Raw genomic sequence first — 25,122 nt, 5'->3', positions numbered from 1 at the left:
AAGTTAATTTTCAGACATTTAATGCAATAATTCCCAGTTCCAAGGTGTGACAAGGTTGATATTTTTGGAGTAGTTGCAAATGGTATAGGGGAATATTTGCAAACTTAATGGTCATGTGATACAAGGTCACCAAAGGTCAATTAATGATAAAAAACTAGTATTTTTGCGACAACTTGAGAACAAATTGTCCGTTAGGGTTGGGAGTTGCTTCGATGTAATCCAATTGTTGACCCGCATCTGGGAAATCCTTGACCTCAATTTGACCTCTGGTGACCTTTTCGTGTTTTGTGGATTTTTACAGTTTCGATTCTATTTTCAGATGTTAAAGGTACCTTCTGATCATAAATGTCAATGGGTTGACCCCCGTGTGACCTTCGTGTGCGAAGTTATTTGAGGTCAAAGTTAATTTTCACACATTTAATGCAACAACTCCCAGTGCCAAGGTGAACAAGGTTGATTTTTTTGGACAAGTTGCAAATGGTATAGGGGAATATTTTCAAACTTAACCGTCATGTGATCCAAGGTCACCAAAGGTCAGCTAATGTTAAAAAAAGTAGTATTATGGGGGGAGAAAATGGGCTAAGAAAAAATGTTTGAATTTTTACATTCATGCTCTATTTAGGTCTCACCGATCAAAAATGTCAATTGGTTGACCTCCGGGTGACCTTTGTGTGTGAAGTTACATACAAGTTCAAAGTTAATTTTTTGACATTTAATGCAATTAAATCTCAATGCCAAGGTGTGACATGGCTGATATTTTGGGACAAGTTGTGAATGGGGTGGTGGAACATTTTGAAACTTAAAGGTCATGTCATCTGAGGTCACCATTGTTATCATATCTGTTGACACGCTTGTAGGTCTCTTATATTTCTTACATTTTCGACGCCATATTTAGATCTCAAAAGTGCCTTTTGATAAAAAATCCGATCACATTTTGTGATCACAAAAGTGTTGGCTATAGTGTTGGTTACTTTATGGGAACATGTAGGACCACAATTACTTGGACTATTTGAGCCCAATCTTGCTTGATAATATTATGTGTATTGTCATATACCCCAAGCAAGGAACCACAGTGCCCTTGGGCTCTTGTTATCTTATGTCTTTTAGTCATGCCTGGCAGGTAAACTCCCTCACTAGAATGGAAGGCCATTAGTTGCCTTCGTAGGAAAATCAATTTAAAAGGAGAGGATAGTAAAGGAGGGTCATAAGGAAGTAATATTTGGTAATATAAATAACATTGTAGAAGTAAGTTCTCATGCCCTGTACGTTGGTAAGTCTTTTGATTTTGACTGCTTTCAAAAGTTGCGGTTTACCTTTTAATAAATTTCGCTTCTTTAACGACACATCGGGTTTGCACGCATGTTGGAAAGGGGAATTTTCAAAACTGGGTTCAACAGGAATATAAATTTGGAGAAATCCAGGATTCCCTCCCCTCCCCCCCCCCCCCCCCCGCCCCTTTCCATTGTATGACATTGTATGAAAATGTGAGGATAGAAATCTTTGGGTTATTTTCTCTTGGTGAAAATTTGTAATTTCTGCTGTAAAGTATTAAACTCTTTCGTTTTTAGTCATCTCATCATAGCCAATCTGTTGTGCTATAAGTAAAGAAGTCTCTCATTTTTCATGTCACATTCAAAAGAAAGAAAGAGAAAAGGGGGCTGGGGGTGTTATTGAGGCAGTAATTGGAGAGAACATTAATATGTCACATTATTTGATTATTTGTAATTAATGTACAGCATTCGATGAAACCTGCTGTAGCAGTATGGTTGAATGCCTTTGCCTTACCCTAATGAATTGACTACATACATGGCTAATCACTCGAATGTTAAAAAAATCTTGAAATTGATTTTTCACAAATCTTCAATGAAAAATTGGGCAGTGCAAATTGGCAACGAGCCTTCTATATACTTATGGGAAAATTTTTGGGGTGCTAAGTTTAAAAAAAGAAGTGAGTCTTATAATTGGGAGAAGATGATTTTTTTTGTTTTTTGACAGTTGCTGCTATGACTATTGGTGTAAACTATGTGTTATTCTTCTTTTCTTACCTAGGGAGCTGATGGTTCAACGGGTATGCACGGGCCTAGAGGACCTAAGGTGAGTGCTGCCCTCTACTTTTCTCGGTTATTCTCTTTCGTACATTTTCATCTCTTATTCTTGCTCGTGAGATCCAATACATCGATGTGCCACAGTCTGCATAAAGAAAAGACATTCTACAAGGATGTTTTTCAAAGGCAATTTTTTTTTTTTTGGAAAGAGAGTTAGAGGTTTCTGTACAAGCTCATCATATCAAGTTCATCTTGTTTTGTTTTTTCCCTGTAGGGAGAGAACGGTGAGCCCGGCATCAGTATCAATGGACCTCCAGGCCGCCCCGGGCTGAATGGGCCCAGAGGTCTTAAAGGCATACAGGGAAATGATGGTCCCATGGGCCCACCAGGTCAAGGCGGAAATATCACAGTAGAGGTTTTACAGGTAAGAAAAGCAGTTTGCAATATTACTATTATTATTATAATAATTCTTTTTACTGTGTGGGTGGCACACAAGGCTGTCTTAGTGAAGCTACGTCGTATCCAGATTCTCAGCTTATAGATTTAACTGCAAGATTTAATGACGTCATCGTGGCAATGGCGCTCAAGAAAGTCTTTGTTTCTAGTTAGAACGTAACCAAAAAACTTCTAGCCATCGAGGAATATGTTCTTTGGCACAAATTCGCATTTTGATGAATTTTTCGAAATGAAGCGAATATTGACAACCGAGCAAGCATTCAAAATGTATCAAATTTCAAGTACAAATCAAGGACGACATCATAATAGGAAAGTTAAGCTTGCGAAAATGATGTGATGAAGTCGCAGACAACTCACCCGTTTTAATCCATGTACTGGAGTAAGGAAGTAGGGGGTGGGGGAGGTTATCTGGTAAACATGTGCTCCATTCCAACAACCCATATCTTGATATAGTGGCAAAATATTGAGATGAGGCTATATTTAGCTACCAATGTAGAATAGGTTTTTTTCTCTTCCAGATAATTTCACATTGCCTATCAATGGCATATCATTATAAAGTACCAGGCCTAGCCTGGCTTTGCACCTCACTCAGATCCTGTCCTGGTTGACAATTTGCTGCCTTTATGTTAATGGCAAGTTGCTATCATGACATCATTTTGAAAACAAATGGTTAAATGAGATTTCCTCGGAGCCAGAAGGACTACAAATATTTTATCGTAGGTAATAAGCAGAGATTAAGAATTTTTTTATAAATGTTCAATTCATCTCTAAACGTAACTTCATTTTGCTACCTTTTATCAGAAACTCGAAGAGACCTTTGAGTTCGTGAGCGAAGCAAAACATTTGATCAACCAGACCGGTGGAATAATAGCGGGTCAGGTAAGGTGGATTTTTCTTGTAAATTTCATGTTATTTTCCCTTTTCTTTTCTTCTCTCCATAATTTCATTGGTGGCACTCATCAAATCCTTCATCTCTGGTCTTGGTTATTAAATGTCTCCCACCTTAAGGGGCTTGAGACCTAATGGATACAATTCTGCTGATTTTTTTCAGAACATTTTGGCAATTGGTTGTGGGACGACATCCCCTCCCTTTTTTCTTTTTCAATAGAACTGAGAAGGGACAGTTAGCAAAATAGTATCATCATTCCAGCCAAAAGATGCTCAGAATATTACATTTTCATAAAAAAAAAATGTTAAACTAAAAATATGACTCCTTTCTGATATTAGAAATATAGGTGGTTGCAATGTAAGCGGTCCACAAGTTTTCGAGAATATTGTTAAGCAATTGATTTCTGTTTCACTGGAATGCAATGCGACCTCAAATACAGGGGGTGAAAGGGAGGGCTGGGGGGGGGAGGAGGGAAGCTACACAAGACCTATTGGCCCTGTCACACCTTGCAAATTCTGTGATACATGAATGTAGAGTGGCAACAAATGACATATTGGTTAACATGGATTTGTAAGCATCATTTTTCCTCCTCCCACCCTCCACGCTCCCTTTTGTCCTCCTGATTTCTTCCTGTACCATGCATCGTTGCTATTATTGTTGTTAACGTCCTTCATCATTTATCACCTACCTTACCTTTGTCGCCCCTCATTACGTATTCAGACGTATTCTTTTCTTACCGAGATTTCCTCAGAGCCAGGATAATACTAACACTTACTCATCGATGACAAAACAGACAGCTATTGTCCTTAACGTCTTTTATCGTTTATCGTCTACCTTTACCTCTGTCGCCCCTCATGATATATTCAGACGTATTCTTTTCTCACTTTATTCGTCAAGAACCTTCTGAGATTGTTTCCCCCTTCTCTATTTTATCAGTCATGAGTTTATCATTGTTGTTTCCCAACATTCATTTATCACTGACCCTTCCTTTTTTCCCTTTGTGCATTCTCCTCTTTCATTAATCCTGTTTATCCCTTAATCCTGTTTATCCCAATCACTAAACACCATCATCTCTTCTCTTTATCTTTAATCCTTTCCCTGCACCTTCATCTCAATTCTGTGTGTACCATCATGCCCCCCCACCTCCCCATCTGTGTCTGTCTGCTCGTATACGCTCCCTAGAGCAAGGATGGCGTACCAGGTAAGGATGGTAAAACAGGCCCGCGGGGTAAGACCGGGCCGACAGGAAGCATGGGCCCAATAGGATACCCCGGTCCACGGGTAAGTTTCTACTGGAGATTGTCGAAACTAGTCCTGTTGTTGGTCTTGCATTATATACAATACATTACTGTAAAAAATGTTTTTTTTTTTTTTGTCAGAGTCTTTTGTTAAAGACCAAATTGCTGTTGGGGGACGGGGAGAGAGCAAATTTATGCATTTGAAATTGAATATATTTGAAAAATGTTTTAGAATAGTGATTGTACAATTGATACCTACAAAAAATATCTAGTCTTGCCTGAATTTTTTTTTTTTTTTGATTGGTCGTCATCAAGAGCTTGCTGTTTTAACGTCTGTTTCGATATATTTCTCAAGTTTGTATCTCTGCGATACAGTATGACACTTGAATATATCAGAAAAAAGGAACCAAAAATTCCTAATCTTTCCACGTTTTTCCATTATTTAAGCAAATATATTCTATTTTGTCATCATAGGGTCAAAAAGGAGTGAAAGGCGACAGAGGTTTGGCCGGTACAGATGGGTTGCCCGGGCTACCAGGACCGCAGGGTCCTCAAGTAAGTTATTGTGACCAGGTCCTTCATCTCTCGGTACTTAACAAAATTACCCAAGGGGCGAATGTTTGGTAACCCTTGAGGATGCTAATAATAATAAATGAGACTTATATCGGGCCAAATCGGTAGACAAAAGTCACTGCTCAAGGCGCTTTACAAAGTGAGCAAATTAATTTACAGAAGAACAAGTGAAAAGATGGGTCTTAAAGAAAACTTTTGAAAGTAGAAAGTTTAGAGCATGTTCGAATGTGATCTGGTAACTTGTTCCATAGATAAGAGCCAGAGTATTCAAAGCTTCTGTAACCATAGGTCATCAAGTGTTGTTTAGGAACAGTTAAATACAGTTTGTTGGAGGAACGAAGTGTGCGAGTTTGAATAAACGGCAAGAGGCGTCGCGACAGGATATTCAGTTTGCTGATCTGATCTGTTTAACGAAATCGTTGGGATTTTTGTTATTTCTAATCTGTAGGTCAAAGCCACGTCCTAATAGCATTTTGTATCATTGAGAAACAAATATTGGAACTTTTTCATAAATGGTTATGATTGCATCTGGCAAACAACCGAGTTGTTGTTGTCATCGATGGCAATTGAGCTAGTAAATAAAAATGTTTTCTTTTCTAGAAATTGTTTATCCACTGAGGAAAATAAACATGTTAACAATTTGTTGAAAGTTAGAGAGGCCTGACTGTTCTATCCTAGCAGGAACTTCTTCAGAAGCCCCAACTCCATATTGAAAGGAATTCTATATATAGGTTTAAAACTAATAAAAGAACAGAATAAAATATTAAAATAATTTAAAAATGTCAACGATATAACAATTCATTTGACAGATTCAATGAGTTTTTTCTCTCTCTTTCTGTTGTTTTTTAATTCTAGGGTGTGAAAGGAGATCTATATGTCGCTGATACGTCGCAGTTGATACCCTACAAAGGAGACCGAGGGGAACAAGGAAAGCGGGGCAAGAGAGGACCAAAGGGCCACTTTGGTATCTCTGGATACCCTGTAAGTACCGCCAGTGTGTGCCCAGCATTCCGACAGGCCCAGTTATAGATCTTGCAAAATGGCTGAGATTAGCAAGTTTTTTTTCTTTTTCCTTCCATGAATATTTTTGTGTGCATTATATGTTTCATGATTATCTCATGAAATGTTTACCCGTATTAACAAATTCAATCCAGTGTGTGCCCAGAATTCCAATGGGCCCTTATCAACGCTGGGACTAAAGTTAGTGGCCTGCAACCATTTTCTATCATCACATGTTTTAACAGATAAAAAGTAATTGTCTAGAAGAGAAATGAGGTTAAAGGATTTGCAAATGGTTGGGATAAGCAAGTTTTCTGCTTTTTTCTTTTCCTTTGCATGAATATTTTGTGTGCATTATTTGTTTCATGATTATCTCGTGAAATGTTTCCCTGTATTAAGAAATTCAGTTTTTGCAGAAAATATATCAAGTAAACTCTGCAGAGAATGGTCATCACTGATTGTGTTTGAAGAGGAAAAGGAGTTGTTGTTGGGGGGGGGAGTGCAAGAGGAGGGGAGGTGGGGGGACGGGTTGAGGAGGGGGAGGAGAGGAACCAGTTGATTAGTACTTGTCACATTATGCCTGGTTGCAGCTGGGTAGATTAAAGTGAGAATGTCATGACCTTATTGTTGACTATCATCTTTTTGTGACCCTAGGGCCGTCAGGGACCTCCAGGTGAGACAGGACCAGAGGGCCCGATTGGACCGCAAGGTCCAAAGGGAGAGGTAAGAGCGAACTCTTGTCATTTAATTCCAGCACCACAGAACAAAGAAAAAGTTTCATTTGACGAAGAAATCAAGGAAAACTTTTCGCATAGTCTCACCAATCTATGAGATAAAGCATTAAAGTATTCTCATTTTTTTCCAACTTTTTGTCATGTGAGAGTGGACATCTTCTTTGGTTTCTAGGGTCAGTTTGGGACCCAGGGACAATAATTTCACCCCTGTGAGTCGGGGGGGGTGCATTTTTGAAAGCCTTCATTTTTTCTTTAATAAGTATATTAAAAAAGACAATACTTTATTCTGTATCTTATATATTTGTCAGACTATGTGAACAGCTCACTTGATTCCTTCATCAATTGTGAAATGGTTTAAAATAAGGAAGGAAGTTATAAGTTGCTGGTTCTAGCTGTTGACACCCAGACAACACCTGTAATTATTATTAATCACAATGCATTTTAAGCAAATAAAAAAATCTTAATTTTCATTTTAGTTTGATTCTAGATCCACATTCTTTCTAGTTCACTGCTTGTATTTTGCGTTATGTTCTTCTGGCAAAGCAATGTATTAAAACTGGGTAATTTAGAAACGATATTTAATATCAATATTATATTTTTTCCCTCTTTAATTTCTTGCCAGGGATTTGCTCCAGAAAACTTCAAGGTAAATGCGATTAACCACTGTTCGTTCGTACTAACATCACTATAGTAAAAATTGGTGTACTTTGACGGTTGAATAAATAAATTATATCTCTGCGGTGAATTCCTGCTGGTGTTCAAATACCTGCAGGGTTCTGCAAGTTAACTTTTGGAGAGATTTTTTTTTTTTGTACAGCATGGAGATGTAGAGGCATTAGCACACACAAATTTATTGAAATCCCTGTAAAAATTTGAATAGCTTATGTGTGGATCAATTTGAAAAAAAAGATTACAATGCAAACGTTACAGAAATAATATGTACATGAAGGAATACACATATAACATTTACAGGGGGAGAGAAATGATATCATTTGATAAATTATAAAGTAAGATTTTTACTTTTTATTCTTTTTGTTTTTACCATGTAGGGTGATAAAGGAGAACAAGGTCCACCTGGTCCTAGCGGTGCGGCCACATCAGTGGTAAGTGACATTTCAACAGTCTCAATTACCTTCTTTGTTTATCAAGGGAATACTTTTTTTCTCGCCTATTTCTTTGACGTAGTGGAAGGGGTGGGGGTGGGGGGGGGCTGTAACTTGCTATGGGCTTAGTAATCCAACCGGCAGTGCTTAGCCCACGAAACCAGCATTGGTGTTCCTCTGACAAAACTGCCACCAGTATACCAATAAAAAATTGGTAGTGAAGGCATGCAGGCATCTAGGACCCAGTCGCACTTTGGTTCTGTACCTGCAAAGTCGGTGTACGCCAATCTGCCACCGTATTGGTAGACATTTTACAACTGTTTTATATCTTTATGATTAAGAATGGACATTGATCAAATTTTTTTTTGGTTTTATCAGATCGGCGCAAAGGGAATGCAGGGAGATCCAGGTAAGATTAGACTCAATGTTGTTGGGTTGGGAGAGCAAAGAGGCCTTTGCAATGATTAACTACTTACAGATCTGTCCTGAAGCAAGCACAGGCTTAATCCTCATACGATTAACTCTGTATCGGAGTTTGCATTCAGCTTGGCTTGTTGTGTGTGAAATCTTTGGCATTAAGCTTGTAACTGGTTAATTTCATAGAGGAAGAATAAATCCTGTTTCTGACCTAAACTTAGTATATTCTCACTCCGTTATTGTCTAAGCGTGCCACTCACAGCATCCCCATTTTTGAACTTTAGCCCTATCTGAAGAAACAAGACATAACGGAACATTTTGACAATCTTACTCGTGCTCAAATGTATTTACATTTCTGGGGCGTTATTGCAAATGGAATAAGTGCCACTTTAATAATTGACAGCTACTCAATTTATTTTATTTACACTGGGTTTGGTAATAAAGAAGTAATATAAAACTCTAAGAAGAGCAAACAATTTATTTCAGGTAGAATGGAAACTCTTTCTAGCCAAAAATTTCTAAACCATTTTCAGCTTGTGTTTCTTTTCCTTGCCAGTTTTCTGTTGGTCACATTCTTGTATATTAAAAGAAGAAATATCTTGCATTAATTTTTTTTTCTCAAAAGTTGTATGGTCTGTGTAGAATCGGTTTAATCGACATCTTTGATGAAAGTTGCCTCTTTATTCAATTTTGCCTTTATAGTAGACAAAACATTGATTTTACACTTCGATATCCTGGTTGATTAATTTCCATCTCTCTCTCTGTCTTAAAGGTGAACCTGGTAGAGATGGACGTGATGGTGTAGATGGATTGGATGTAAGTCCTGAAGTTCTTTTTTTATAGAATTATAGAATTTTGTAGAATGAAACAACCCAAAAATGGTATGCTTTTGTTTTTGGGTTAAAAAAAATTTAGTTTACAGATACAGAAAATGTATGAAGTGGGAGTTTCAACGAAACGTTACAAAACTGTCCTAACAGCATGACATGAAGTTCTACCCACCAAAATGTAAATCCCCCCCTCCTCTACTCCTCCCCTCACCCATTGTAGTAATAGTTGCAGTTTTGTATCAAGTCAAGGCTTGAATCGCAAAAACCTGTTGAGCATAGTTTCATATTTTAGTTTCAAGCGGTTCAAACGCCAAATGTTTTTAATTGACAGTGGCATGTCTAATAGCAGGTGTATTTGTCGAGGGCTCGTATTAAAGGAGTAAAACTTTATTAATTTCCTAGAGGAAGACTGTGCGAGGTCTCAGTTTTGCACAAAAACAGCATCAAATTTGATAGTTTTGAGAATTGGAGAATTAGTTTTGAGAGTTAGTTACATGTTCTAACATCCTTCTAGTCACCGAAAATGTCCTAAAGGTGTGAAGATGCCCGATGAAGGTCTGCAAAAATTCAAATGTTAGAAGGGAGCTTATTTCTTCCCGACATTGCTAATGGTTACAAACATCCCCAAGGAATATTCAGAGTTTCCAAGTTCAAGACTGTTTATGTCCGAGAAATTGACTCGTTTTGCTTTGTTATGGAGCCATCGCTGAATTATGAAGGTCACCTTCTCCTTGGAAGTTGCTTCATATTTCATTGAAATAATCTATTCTGTCCTTTTTTTATTTTATTTTTAATTTTTATTTTCTTTCACATTGGTCACTCTAGGGTCAGCAAGGCTTCGCGGGAGTTCCTGGCGTAAGTGGTCCAGTTGGTGCCCCCGGTCAAAAAGGACAGAAGGTAATAAAACACAAAGCGTTATTGTTTTCTCGATAATGTAGAGTATCCACCCATCATTTCATAAGTAAAAAAAAATTATTGAAAGGCAAAATCCAGGTGAAATTTTTTTATATTTTAATGATGAAGGGATTTAAGTTGCTAATTATGTTTTGTCTAATGACGGTGTAGACGTTACATGGTTTGGTCAAAGTTACAAAAAAAGTTAAAAAACAACAATTTATCATTTATGGAGGGTGAGGGAGGGAATGGGGCCTGTGATATGGATGATCCAATCTTAATATTTCCATATTGTTTTCATCTTTCTTAATATATTAATAGAAACTGTAAAAAAAAAAATTGTAAGATTTGAAATATTATGATTATTTTTTGTTGTTGTCAGGGTGATGCTGCTGAATATTTACTAACAAAAGAAGACTTTGTTGGCGCACAGGGTCTACCGGGACCACAGGTCAGTCGGTAACCGGTAGTTACCAAAGATATGTAAAAGATTTAGGGACAAATGTGCATTTTTGTTTGTTTTTTGAGAATCGATCAAGAATAAAGCATGCAAGTCCATTGGCAACTTACAATGTTAGGTATGAAGCAAACTTGCAGGTTTGAGGCCCTTAGATGCCCAACCCCCCCCCCCCCCCCCTCCCAACCCGACCACTCTTGTAGTCAGTACTAAGGGTTACCAGGAGTGGAATTAATGGGTGAGGGAAAAATAACGTAGAGGAGTAAGCAACCACCAGATCACCCTCAGGGATCAAGGTAAAGTCTATCAGCACACACATACATGCTCTGTCAGGGTCCAGTGTATGATGACAAGAATTTATGTGTGCTTTGATATTAGTCTGTTATGAAGAGGTGTTTGGTGGGGGTGGGGTGGGACCAGGGGGGAAGAGATGAGGGAAGGGGTCAAGTGGAATTGAAGAACAGAATGTAACTTGTACTACTATGTAAGAAAAAGATTTATTGCTACCCAGTTTCTAGGTATAATTACCAGTTTGCCAATAATGATTAATTAATAAAGGTAGGTGGAATATATATATTTATATATGTTGTGACTCTACTAGTGAATCTACTAACAAGAGCCCATCCTGTTTGGTTGTAATGTATACAAAAAGAAAAGAAGAAAATGCTAAAAAGACCTTCATTCCTCTTACATCTACAAGGTAAAGTGGTGTTAAGTAACAAATAAGACAGATTACAACTTCTTCTTTCCATTGTCAACAGGGCCCTCCGGGAGAGAGTATACCAGGGAGGCCTGGACTTCCGGGCCCTGAGGGTCCACCAGGCATCGGTAAACAAGGAGAACCGGGTCCACAAGGTCCTCCTGGTCTGCCTGGACCCACCGGATCCTCTGGTGATGGTAAAGAAACTGTGAGTTGGTTGTAAAGCTATTTTTGTTTTTAAACCTTGATACTGTACATCCCTGATGAAATCAAACAGTAGTTTGCATTGAAGGCTGTTCAGTATGGATTTACTTGCTTTATATGATTGGATTTAAATTTAACTGTATTCTGATTTGGTTTGATTTTGAAACTTTATATTTCCTGAAAATGGTAACTACAGTCTTACAGTAACATTAGTAGTAAAGATATGAAAGGTAATATTATTTGTTTTGTTTTGCAGGGCGTAGTGAAGTTTTCCTCGATTCGCCACATGGTGAGAGGGGCAGCCTCGCTAAGTCCTGGGACATTTATCTTCATTGAAAACGTCCAAGAACTTTACCTTAGGGTAGACGGTGGTATGCAGCAGGTGATGGTAAGTATGTAGGTAGTATTAATAAAGCATGAGTGCACCCTTGCTTGACAACAAGTAGAGATAAATGTGTTCAAGACGAGATAACTTCATGGTAGTAAAAAAGTTACCCATGGCCTTAATAATATTATGTATGATATATATGGCAGAGAATGCCGTTAATTAGACAACCTCTTCCGAAATGATTTTTGTAAACATTTGGGGGGAAAAAAAGGGTCTGGGAGTGAGTTAAAAATCCCATCTTTGTGTTTTCTTGTAAAAATTTAAAGTCTTCTGAAACCAAATATACTCTTCTTGGAGGTTCTAACCCTTGTCAAATTATCTCAGACAATTTTTGAAAATTTAAAAGCCTTAAGATATCTTTCTTAATGTGGGAAATATGAAAGTAAAGTGCCTTTCTTTCAAAATTGAACATAAACGACCAAAAAAACAACGAAAACAAATTGTCCAAAAATTTGGGAGAAGGAAGTTGTGTTTGATTTTCTGCTACAATTAAAACAAAATATTTATTATTCGGTAGATGGCAGATAATTGGTTATTAAGTGACAAAACAATTTTGCTCTTAGACGATGATTTGCATAATTAAGGTCCTTTTGTTAAAATCGAAAGAAATCAAATGCAAATACTGTTTAATAAGATGCATTGATTCCCCTTGCTGCTGCTGATATTGTTTCGATGATGAACAGACCATAGGGTTTTAGTAGTGATTTAGAGGCACTTAGTGCCCCTTCTGATCATTTGTTAATAGCATGTTGTGTTTGGTGATAGGCAGACCATAGAGCTGTAGATGTTTATAATCAGAGGCATTTGTAGTGCCTTCTGCTGGTAGACTACTAATACCCATGTAGCGTTTTGGTGATAAGTAGAGAATGGAGCTGTAGTGTCTGTAGTAATAAAGAGGCATTTAGTGCCTTTTGCCGATCATATGCTAATACTGTGTAGAACTTGTCAATAAGGAGGTACCTGAGCCGAAGTGTTGGTAATAAAGGCATTTTAGTGCCTTCTGCTGCTGAAGGTGTGCTAATATTTTTTTGTGTTGTTTGCCGATCAGGATATAAATGAGCTGTTGTGTTTGTAATAATAAAGAGGCATTTTAGTGCCTTCTGCTGCTGAAGGTGTGCTAATATTTTTTTTGTTTTTTGTAGATCAGGATATCAGTGAGCTGTTGTGTTTGTAATAATAAAGAGGCATTTTAGTGCCTTCTGCTGAAGATGTGCTAATATTTTTTTGTTTTGTTTTCGGATCAGGATATAAATGAGCTGTTGTGTTTGTAATAATAAAGAGGCATTTTAGTGCCTTCTGCTGAAGATGTGCTAATATTTTTTGTTTTTTGTTTGCCGATCAGGATATAAGTGAGCTGTTGTGTTTGTAATAATACAGAGGCATTTTAGTACCTGCTGCTGAAGGTGTGCTAATATTTTTTTGTTTTTATTGTTTGCTGATCAGGTTATAAATGAGCTGTTGTGTTCGTAATAAAGAGACATTTGAGTGCCTTCCGCTGAAGATGTGCTAATACTTTATTGTGTGTGTGTTTTGCCGATTAGGATCTGTATGAGGTGTGGTGTCCATAATAGAGGGCTTTAGTGCCTTTTGCCGATGATGTGGTAACATTATGTTGTGTTTGCCGATAAGGAAATGGGTGAACCGCCGTGGTTGCAAAAGAGGCATGGTGTCCTTTTACCAGTGATAATAAGCTAATAATGTTGAACCACTCAATCTTTGACAAATGAGTAGCAAAAATCTAGAGTTATATTGTTTGGTTACAGGAACAGGAAAATCATTTACAGTAGTGCCTTTTAAGTTATAATGAGTCATGCTCCTGTAGTGTTGGTCATAAAGAAGAGGAATTTTTGAGTCTCTCATTATTAATCATAACACTATTGATACTCAATCTTGATTTGATGTGTTCTAGAAATAACTTTTGTTGAGTACTCTGTGCATATGCGTTTGTTTTTTTGTGAAAATTTGTGTCCCAAATTCCAGAATATGTTTTTAATATTTCCATGCAAATGTATGTCTAGTTTTATTGTTTCCTGTTGCAATTTTTTGGGTAGACCAGTATGTGGTTACATATTTCCTGTCTAATGAGTTAAATAACAAATAACTTTTGATCTGAATAACTGGATTTTATCTCTCGTTTTACTGAAAGTTTAATGTGTCCCTTATGAATATTTATTTTAATGATGAATATTAATAACTGTTGCTTGTCACTGTAGAGTATTTTGCATGCATCTTTATGAATATTCAACATTTGATGAGAAGCGTTTCCTTAATTGTTTTAATAAATATATATATATATTTCCTTTTAAATGTTTCTGTTGCTACCATCCTTCTTACAAACTCTAATGATTACCTGTAGCTCATCTTCTGTGTACCTGTATAGATGTTAGTGACTTTTTGCCTGTATATTTACTTTTTGTTTTATAATTATGATCCTTCAGTTTTTATCATAAAATTCTTCCTCGTATCCCTCCTGCTGATTCCATTTCTCTCGTTAATGTTGATCACTTTTCCGGTCATTTGTCTTGGAAGGAAAAAACAAAACAAAACAAAAACAGGCCAAAATCTGGTGTCGGGAAACACAACCACAAATGACAAGTTGTTTTTCCTTTTGTCTATAACAAATCGATCGAAAAAAAGAACTTTCTCTTCTCCTCCTCCTACTAAGTCTAATTATTTAGCAATATTTTGAGAACTTTTTCAGTTTTTCAATTGAAGTATTTTTTCCCCCAAGAAACAATTGTAATTAAAATTACTTCAAAGAATTCAGAAATTATCTTTCAATATAATGTTGTAGACAAAAACAAATATGAAAAAAGCAAAAGTGAAAAACAAATTCTGAGGGGCCAAAAAAAAAAAATCCCATTTTAGAGAGTAGCTGCTTTAATACGTTCCTTCATTTTTGACTAATTTTGTTTTTTAATCGTCTTAATATAGATATAATCTAGTGACTTTGTTTATTTTGTTCTAGTTTTTCTGATCTTTTTCTGATCTTATTTTATTCTCTTTCGGCCGATGAATTACTTGTTCTTTGAGCAACAGATCAGTTTATCTATCGTTGCTTCTAGACTAACTGCATCTGCACGCCTTCTTTTTGTTTCCGTTTTCTTCTTTTTTTTTTTGCCCATTTAGCTTGGTTCTATCTTTAGGTTAGAGGATACCCCACCCCCTCCTACCCCACCCAGCCCCCCTGTGCAACCATCATCCGGAAAAGTGACCATCGAGGAAGCCACGTCAGGTAGGAAGGTAACCACGGTAGGGCCCGGCTACACTCATAGTGTCCCGACGACGGAGAAGGCCAAACCTTCAGTGCAAGATACAACGGAGGCTGTCTTCATTCCTAAGATAACCACACCGGCTCCGCCTACCTCCTTAGCAACCACAGAAGTAACTTCCCAATCACCCACCTCCACAGCAGTTTATAGTGTAAGAAATATGCCACTTTAAAAAAAAAAAACAGTAAACAAAAAATGGCACCAGAGATCACCTAGGCAACCACTGTCATATTGCACCCAAAATATTTATCTCTAAACCATCATCATGCACTTGTGCACAAAAGAGTTTGCATAGAAATTTGCACCATATTTTTATTTATTTTTATGTAAATTGAATGCACCCAAACCTTTAGGGCTATTTCGTGCCGGGATCACATCCCCTATGGGTGGATGGATGGAAGATGGGGTGGGTGGTTAGATAAATAAACATGCATGATCTTGAATGAACCAATCAGGTTTATTCATCAATTTAAATGTTTTTTTTTTCTTTTGAAAGTCTCAACAACAACCAAATGCAGAAAAAAGAAAGAAAATAAAAATAACAATATTTTTTAGAGAGGTCGATGAGCAGTGATTTTATTGTCATCGTGTTCTGAACTGGCATCTTAGAGATTAGAAAATTCTCCGTTTTATTATTTTCTGCATAGCTTTTGTTTTATTTCTAATTTGCCCTGACAAGTTCAATCGATGTTTAATTCATGAGCATTGCATCTAAACAGGCTGACTTGATGTTTATTCATGAGCATTTTAACAGGCTGACTTGATGTTTATTCATGAGCATTATGATAGGCCTGACTTGCTGTGTATTCCATGATTATGTGAGCATTTTGCAGTTTCTATTTTGGAACCAATTTTTGCAGTGAACCAATAATCCACATAGAACTGAAGTGTTTTCTCTGATGTATTCATAATATCAAGGACATATCTTCTATTACTCCTTTGAGCTATTAACAATGCAGATATCTATTTATGTAGATGCTATGAAAATATTATTTTTTACTACTCTCTATATATCTTTGCTATTAATGATGTTACAGTGCCTTCATATCAGTGCTATTAATAGCTATGCCTATCATATATATGCATATGAATCTATATGTATACATTTAAAGGACAAAATTCTACTTTTTGCATTATCTAAATCCATTTACGTGGAAGTGGCATAGTTGTGTGAAATTTGTGATTTGTTTTAAAATCCAGAGTTTTATCTCCCATTTTTGGACAGCTTGTTAAGTTTAGTTATGCCAAGTGAAAACTTGTCAAACTGTTATGATCGTTTGCGCCATGCAAAACTGCATGTGCACGATATCATTGTTTAACTCGAGACTTTCTGTGTTGTTACTAACATTGTTATGATTTCCTAAATCCTGTCACCGAAAAAAAAAAATCATCCTTTCAACCATGTATGGTTATTTAAAATTCTAAATATGATAAATACAGTATTTAGAGACATGATAGGAGTTTTGCTTTGAAAACTTTTTTATGGAAAATTTTTTGAAAAACATTATTTTGAAGATATTTCAATCTGGATTAAAATAGATGGAATGAAATAAGAAATGATAACCACTCAAAATTTTGTTCATATGATGGATGAATTATAAATATATATTTATTATTATCAATTATCATCATAATGTGAACATTTGTTTCTTTAAATTTTGAGAATCCTAGTTTTGTTCTTCACTTGTCAAATTCTCCCTGAATTGGGCCAAATATAATTGCCGTTGAATGGCTTGAAAATACGGATGGAAATTACCGTAAAAAAGTTGTATCATGATTTTGGATGCAATTTGGACTGTTTTCTTGACCTAGGTTTTGGTCAAACTTTAACTGAATTTTGACAAGTATAATTTTGGAAAGATTTTGTAAAAAATAAGGATCCAATCCTGGACTCCTGTTGATTAGACCTTGAGTTCCTCTGCCGTTTACAAATTAAAGGTAAACGTCTCACTGTAAAAGATGTGGTGGAATCGTTTCTCAGTTCTACCAGTAAATGAGTGAGATCGTTGGCCATTTTATTTCATTTGAAAAAGGTGCAGGTTCTTTCATCCACTTTCTCAATCCCTCCAGTTTTTTCTGTAAAACTTTTTAATTTGCCTATCCTCTTCTCAGACGTCACAGTCCGTCCGTCCCTTTGAGGCTGACCTCGGCGTCGATCTACTTCCGGCTGATCAGCCGTCGGTAAGCGGTCGAATCTTTTACGGTTCCACAGGGCCTTGTTTTTCCTTTTTGAGGAAGAGGAGGAGGGGGATATGGAGGAGGAGTGTTGGGACAGGGGGAAAATTTGGGAGTACCATGCCCTATTACTCCTTTTTGGATCCCTTGCAGAAAAACGAAATGACTCTTTGGGTCGGTCCTCCTTCCCTCCCCTTGCTGTGCAGAATGCATTTCCGATACCTACCTACCTCCTCCATATGGCTGAAGTATTACTACTCTGTGTTTAATTACTTATTGATATCGAAAGATATTCTAGTTGTGAAATTTCCAAGTCGAATAGACAAAGTTGAATCCAACCTGAAATTTCTGAGTAATCAAAAATTTCTGAGGTCACTGTCTTACATTGCAAGTAAGATGTACTGTTGCTTGGCATTACCATACAGAGGAAATAGTGGAGAGAGAGAACTGTTGGGTACACAGATTGGTTTCTTGAAGTTTGATATTTGGATGCAACGTGTCAGCAGAAATACTTGGAACAAATGTAGAAAAATTGATAATAATAAAAATGAAAATAAAACAAAAAGAGGAAGGGATTATTCGAGCCAGAAGGGACTCAGTAGTGAAATAAAACCAAAACGGTAGAAGAATGATTAAAGAATGATTGAGAAAAGAATGATGAAAATAAGTAAGAAAGATTAAAATTGATTAATGTTGGCCCTTCATCTCTCATGAATGAAAAATCATCCAGGATTGATTTGATTTGATTTGATTTTTTGGTGGAAAACCTTCTTTTTTCCTCTCTTTAGTTGTACATGTACGCCCTGAACTATCCTCTGAAGGGTTTGGTAGAGGGCTCCGAGAGCCTCAACGGCTTAAATGGTGCCGACTACGAATGTTATCGCCAGTCCAAAGAGGCGGGACTCAATGGCACCTTTAGGGCATTCCTCTCTTCCAGGGTACAAGATGTCAAATCTATCGTCAGAGAGGAAGATAGGATGCTACCTATCATGAATTATAACGTAAGTTGCAAAATTTGTGTAGAAACATGTAAGAAATATGTGTATCATCAATAGGATATGAGAAACATGTAGAAACGTGTATCAATATTGTAGGATATGAGAAACATGTACGTCGCTATCGTAGGATATCAGAAACGTGAATATTGCTATCTCATGATATCAGAAACGTGCCAACTGATATCATAGGATATCAGATTGATATTGTAGAATACCAGAAACTTGTTTTATTAATATATGTAGGATATTAAAAAAAAGTATTTCGCTACACTCATAGGATATCAGAAACGTGTAAATTTGATATCTTATGATATCAGAAACATGCAGTGTGGTATCATAGGATATCAGATTAATATTGTAGATATCAGAAACATTTGTAAACTTTGTATACATATTGTAGGATATCAGAAACATACATATCGATATTGTAGGATACCAGAAACATGCATATTGGTATCATAGGATATCAGATTGATATTGTAAGATATCAGAAACGTATCAATATTGTCGGATATCAGAAACGTGTATCGTTATTGAAAGATATCAGAAAACATCTATATGGATATCATAGGATATCAGAAAGATGTACATTGCTAACGTATGATATCAGAAACATGCATAGTGGTATCATAGGATATCAGATTGATATTGTAAGATATCAGAAACATGCCATGTGATATCATAAGATATCAGATTGATATTGTAAGATATCAGAAACATGTGTATCGATATTGTAGGATATCAGAAACATGTACATTGATATTGTAAGATATCAGAAACATGCAATGTGATATGATAAGATATCAGATTAATATTGTTAGATACCAGAAACATGCAATGTGGTATCATAAGATATCAGATTGATATTGTAAGATACCAGAAACATGTGTATCCATATTGTAGGATATCAGAAACATGTACATTGATATTGTAAGATATCAGAAACATGCAATGTGATATGATAAGATATCAGATTAATATTGTAAGATACCAGAAACATGCAATGTGGTATCATAAGATATCAGATTGATATTGTAAGATACCAGATACATGCAATGTGTTATCATAAGATATCAGATTGATATTTTAAGATACCAGAGACATGCAATGTGGTATCATAAGATATCAGATTGATATTTTAAGATACCAGATACATGCAATGTGGTATCATAAGATATCAGATTGATATTTTAAGATACCAGAAACATGCAATGTGGTATCATAAGATATCAGATTGATATTTTAAGATACCAGATACATGCAATGTGGTATCATAAGATATCAGATTGATATTTTAAGATACCAGAAACATGTAATGTTGTATCATTAAAATATCAGATTGATATTGTAGGATATCAGTCACATCTATAGATCTGTATTTTAAGATCGAAAGAATGTACCATAAAATTATTATTAGATAAGTAACACAAGGTGTTCACTGTTGTTATCTCTGCTGTTAAAAGGAACACAAAATGCTACCCATCTTTTCTTGCTCTCACAGAATGAAGTCCTGTATTGGTCTTGGTCAGAGGTCTTTGACAACAACGGCCTGATTCTAAACGATACCATACATATCTTCTCATTCGATGGTAGAGACATCATGGCCGACAGCAGGTGGTAAGGAAAACAATCTTAACTTTGGATTGAAGTGTTTTGGTGGGGTGGGGGGGGGGAGTGGGATGTGGTGGAGAAATGTGGATGAATATTGGGTACGGTTGGGAAGGCTTATTGATGGTCAGGGAAGGGAAGGCTTATTGATGGTCAGGGAAGTTACTATTGACAGCAGGTGGTTATTAGGAAAAACATCTTAGCTTTAGAGTGAAAGTATTGTGGAGGGAGGGGAGTGGGGGAACGTTATGGGTGGCATCTATCGTCGTTTTGAATCCTAGCAAGATATTCTTCAAGGTCATACTAAAGACAGCAAAGACGTCTATGTAAATACCTCTTCGACGTACTCTGCGTCCCGACCACCGACAGCCAGCCCCTCTGTAGGTAAAATGGTAATTGTAAAATTTAATTTCGTCTTCAGAGGTAGCCTTGAAGCTTATAGGGAAACGTGTTCGAATTGACAGATGGGACGTAACCAGTAAATTTTACATATATCATATATAGTGTTTAATACTTCAAAGAAAGTTTGGTACTTTTTCAATTATTAGTGTCAAACCATAAATTTCAAGGATTTTCAAAGTTCATGAACTATGACTATGGATAGCATCGTGCACCCGCTGCCCCCTATCAAACCATTGTCCACACCCTGCGGAATTCTAGCATCGATTTACAAAAGCCTCATCACGCATGCAAGGAGCATCCATATTCTTTGTTTTCTCTTTTCGTTTGAACAAAATTCAGGCCTGAAAAGTTTGTTTGGCACGGCTCGTACTCGGACGGAACCAGAATGCCAAACAGTTACTGCGACGAGTGGAGGACCAGGAACAAGCGAGCCAGTGGTCAGGCCAGCAACCTCCACCAACATCAACTTCTAGGACAGAAGAAACATAAATGTAAAAAGCCTTTAGCTGTTCTCTGCATTCAGGCTGCGAGACTAAGAGTGTAATAATCTTTTAAAAAAAAATGTTTGTGTTTTATCAAAAAAACTTTCAGACAAGTACTTTTCATAAGTCTTCTGAAGAAAGAGGGAAAAAATAGAAAAATACTTCTTTTTTTTTCATTTGGTTTCTCTCTCATGATTTGTCTCCCTTTCTCTCATGCCGTTTAATTTGTTTTCCTTCTCTGTTTGTGTTTTCATTTTTTCATTATTTATTGAAATTCCAAAATTTGTTTTTGTCTGATAAGGTAGCATTTTGTAAAAGGCCTAGTGCAGTTCTTGCCGTTTCCTATAGTGGCAAGATAAGTGTTTCTGATTAATAAAATTCAAACACCGACATTAAGATGAGAAGGTCTTTTTGATTAAATTCACACATGGTATGGTAAATTAGCCTTCTGCATTTTTGGACACCAATGGCATAAATAAAAACCTGTTTTTATGCCTGGAAAGAAGGTTAAATTTTATCGGGAGAAAAAACAGCGTACGATGGTGTTTTGTGATCAATTGAACTTAAAACAATTAGAAAGTATCAATAATTTCGATCATTCTGCAACAATTTTGTCACCCACCCACTTTCACAAAATATAAATTGAGAATGTTCGCAAGCTGTGAAGTCTGTTTTCATCATTTTCAATGAAAATTGCCAAATGAAGCTAATGAAATCCTTTGTGAATGAGATTGTGGTGTCAATTAAATTTATTTAATATCTTTAATTAATTAAGTCACTCACTGAGTCTTCTGTTGTCTGGTTTCCAATTCCAAGTTCCGTCGTTTGGTACAAGCCTCGAGCGCTGAAATGTGGCTGTTCGAGTATTTCATTTGTCACTTTGTTTTGGACAATAATATTTGTTTAAATTATGTCATTTTTAAAGTTAAAAACAAAAGGACTTTTGTACCTTTCAAAGGAAGCTCTGTTTTAAGGTGCTATTATGGGCCGGTTGGCCTAGACAATAAGAACGAAGGGTCTCTCGACACCAGATGTCTGTTATTTTTACTTCTTCATAGCAGTATGTTCACTTTTGGTATCTGTTAACATTTATGTCAAATATGATAGACGTTGCTATGACATTCTATTGAAAAAATATATAGTCGACCCTCTTGAACGTACTGGTTCTTTGCTCATTCCAATATATATCGAGTATATTCGGGGAAGTGTTAAGGTGCCGACAAAATATTAAGATTTTTTTTGGTGGAAGGTTGTAGCAATATTCGACAAAATGATGAAATTGTTCAGTTTGTCTGTTAAGAGGTTGCAACAAAATGACAAATTTGTTAAATTTAATAAGTGTAGAATTTCAACATATTGCTGCTAAATGACAAAATGATAAAGTTATGACTTTATTGCAATTTTCAGCAAACTTGATCACTTAGTATATTTTAAGCAATTCAACATTTTGACAACAAAATGATGAGTTTAATACGATCAGAAAAATGTCGTTTCAACAATGATTATCAAAATGACAGATTGATGAATTGAAAATCTCGTAAATTTCAACACTTTGCAAACAAAATGTTGAAATTTACTCTCCCATCACAAATGTCAACATTTTTGCAGTAAAATTATGAAGTGTAGCAAGGTTTCAGAAAAAGATCTTAACATTTTATGACATCTTAGCATTCTGATGGAAATAGAATAACAAGGAATTTTAGTAGAGAATCTTAAGCCAAGGGTTCTCGAATGCCGGAAGCAAATGTTCAAGAGATAACCAAATTCTCACTATACTAAGGTTGAGAAATGTAAAGGGGTTTGGTAGCTAGGGTGTTCAGGCCTAAGCACTTGAGGACCTGCATACCGCACCCCCAAGAAAACAACTGGAAAAATCTGTTTCACTGGCCAGAATTGAACTCCTTTGCATGTGATTTATGTCCCATGGGCCTGCCTGGTCTTTGAAAACTCCTGATATAGGAAACCCTATAATCATAGCTTGTTTTTATTACATATGAGATAATAAACTCATACAAAACTGTATTTTTATTTGAAAGAACAATTTTACTCCGCCCTGTGATTTAATCTGCGGGAAAAACAATTGGTTGTTATATTTCTTAATTGGACATTTTCGTCTTCCACTAGGACATGTACATTCAAGGTTTGGTTATAAAATATTGATAGAATATTGTAACAGTGTTTGACTGTATTGTACTTAACAGTACCATCAGGATTCGCTGATAAAATTCCCTGCCACCATCAATAAATTATTAATTTTTATTAATGTTTCATTTCCTTTTTTCATAAACGGATAAGCAATCGTTCTTTTTTTTTTATAACATTTTAACTTTAATCCAGGCAAAAATAATAATACAGAAAGTTCGGACATGAGAAACCATAAGTATAAGAGAAAAAAAAACAACAAAAATAACCACAAAAAAAGGAAGGTATAAATGTTTTTGAAAAAAAAAAATCATTTTATTAAATATTATTTTGTTTAGATATGTAGATAGATGTATCTTGTACCAAAGACTGGACTTGTGGAGTCTTTGTATTCTATTCACATTGTTTTTTTAAATGATTTCTTCCATCTTTTCTTCTCCCCCCCCCCACCCCACCCCTGTCAAGTTCCAAGCTTTGCCCGCACAGCTGTTAACTTGAGTATGGTTGCTTCTTAATTTAAAAATCATGTAATATGTAAAAGCACGGAACATGTTTTACAAAATGAAAAATTATGAACTTTTGTAACTTTATGTAAACAACAAAAGTGTCGTTGGTTTTTGGGGGTTTGCTATATTTTTTTTATTATCTTTTGAAAAAAATGTTTTATCGTTTTTTGTTTTTAGGATCTTGTATAGAAGTTTGAATACATGGGGGTGATGTAAGTCATAATAGTTGCCTATAGGATTCCACCCATTGTCCATGAACTGAAGTTTTCTAATGGCGATACAACATATTTATTCAAAGTTATTGGGCTTTTTTGAGTTCCAGCTTTTCTTGGTTGTTCTTGGTTGTGACGAGGGGAACGTTTTAATAATTTCTGTTATTGTGCACTACAATATAAATATCAAAGATGAGAAGATGGTATGAGAAATATGACAGAGGAAGTAGATGTTGGAGGGGGGGGGGGGTAAGGGGGACAACATTTGCAGCTTAATAGTAGCAGATTAACATTTGGTAGCAAAAAAACACAATTTAGGAAATATTATCACTCTTTCAACAAAATCATCTTGGCAGAAAAAGAAGATAAAAAATAATGTTTACCAAGAATTAATTTAAATTTCATCTTTAAAGCTGAGTAGGATCAAATCACGTTACTATGTTATCAGTCGTAGGTTATTCTCAAAGTCCTTTGCCTCCCCCTGCCCCCTTTAGAAGAAAGGAACTAATACTGTCTTTTGCTGGCCAGTCACGTCTCTGGCAAATTCCCATCCCACACGAGTTTATTTGATATATTTTCTACCTAGCTTTTTGTTTTTAACTAGGCTCATTAAGCCTAGCTAAGCCTAACTAGCTTAGCTAAGCCTAGCTAGGCTCATTAAGATTTGCACACGTCAGCATTGATATGTCTTGTCTATAGTGTGTCGTCTCTATGTGGTCTAATATAAATATGATTGACGATGGTAGGCTTTGAATTAAGTAAAATTACTTCAAAACGAGTGTTTTACACGAATGCTGCATATCTTTTATTGTATATTTACATTTTTATTAGTGTATAGACTTGTTGTATTATTCCCTTTTGGTTCTCGTAACATACGTGTCCATGATCATCAGAGTGAAAGAAGAAAAAATTACAATTTCATTTTATAAATCAATTTGTTTCTGATTCTTTCATTTCTTTGTCTTATATACCAGGGATGGCAGAAATAAGTTTTTATCGATGAAAGGAGAGTGGGAAGGGATGGGGGAGGGGTGGGGAAGGGGTGGCGAATGGGAAGGGGAGGTGTGACGAAGGGGTGTAGAAGGGGAAGGGGAGGGTGTGGCGAAGGGGGGAGGGTGTGGCGAAGTGGAGAGGGTGGGGGAAGTGGAGCATGTGACTTCACTCTATAAATTCCAAATTAACCCATCAATTTTCAATTCAGTGTCACAAGGGGTGGGGATGGGTGGGGGTGGGGTGATGTAGGCAGCATGCTAAGTACCATTTTTTCCCAAATGGTCACACATTCCATATCAAGGATTTTAATAACAGGAATTTTGATAAGGAAAGATATTGAAGTAAATTAGATTATTTCTGCGTAAGAGTATTGCATTTTCTTGTTCGCTTGCACGTTATATATCA

At 36.2% G+C, this 25,122-nt stretch overlaps 1 protein-coding gene across 6 annotated transcripts in view; it reads left to right on the top strand.

The window, feature by feature from the left end:
* LOC139964502 (uncharacterized) overlaps positions 1-23,214 on the top strand; it is a 141,244-nt gene extending 118,030 nt beyond the window's left edge. For 4 of the 6 annotated variants that reach the window (XM_071966100.1, XM_071966098.1, XM_071966099.1 and 1 more), the window contains 20 exons: positions 2,050-2,094; positions 2,320-2,469; positions 3,303-3,380; positions 4,573-4,671; positions 5,103-5,183; positions 6,057-6,182; positions 6,855-6,923; positions 7,557-7,580; positions 7,984-8,037; positions 8,416-8,446; positions 9,227-9,270; positions 10,110-10,181; positions 10,561-10,629; positions 11,397-11,543; positions 11,796-11,927; positions 15,057-15,350; positions 17,312-17,380; positions 18,163-18,375; positions 19,874-19,989; positions 20,722-23,214. In XM_071966100.1, coding sequence (XP_071822201.1) covers positions 2,050-2,094; positions 2,320-2,469; positions 3,303-3,380; positions 4,573-4,671; positions 5,103-5,183; positions 6,057-6,182; positions 6,855-6,923; positions 7,557-7,580; positions 7,984-8,037; positions 8,416-8,446; positions 9,227-9,270; positions 10,110-10,181; positions 10,561-10,629; positions 11,397-11,543; positions 11,796-11,927; positions 15,057-15,350; positions 17,312-17,380; positions 18,163-18,375; positions 19,874-19,989; positions 20,722-20,926 — 2,118 coding nt within the window. In that variant the 3' untranslated portion in view covers positions 20,927-23,214. The remainder of the gene's footprint in view (positions 1-2,049; positions 2,095-2,319; positions 2,470-3,302; positions 3,381-4,572; positions 4,672-5,102; positions 5,184-6,056; positions 6,183-6,854; positions 6,924-7,556; positions 7,581-7,983; positions 8,038-8,415; positions 8,447-9,226; positions 9,271-10,109; positions 10,182-10,560; positions 10,630-11,396; positions 11,544-11,795; positions 11,928-15,056; positions 15,351-17,311; positions 17,381-18,162; positions 18,376-19,873; positions 19,990-20,721) is intronic. The other 2 variants (XM_071966102.1, XM_071966101.1) reach the window with 2 other exon arrangements.
* The last annotated feature ends 1,908 nt before the right edge of the window (positions 23,215-25,122 follow it).

The sequence above is a fragment of the Apostichopus japonicus genome, chromosome 23 (assembly GCF_037975245.1).
Source record: "Apostichopus japonicus isolate 1M-3 chromosome 23, ASM3797524v1, whole genome shotgun sequence".
NCBI lineage: Eukaryota > Metazoa > Echinodermata > Holothuroidea > Aspidochirotida > Stichopodidae > Apostichopus > Apostichopus japonicus.
This window is presented reverse-complemented; position numbering and strand designations above follow the sequence as displayed.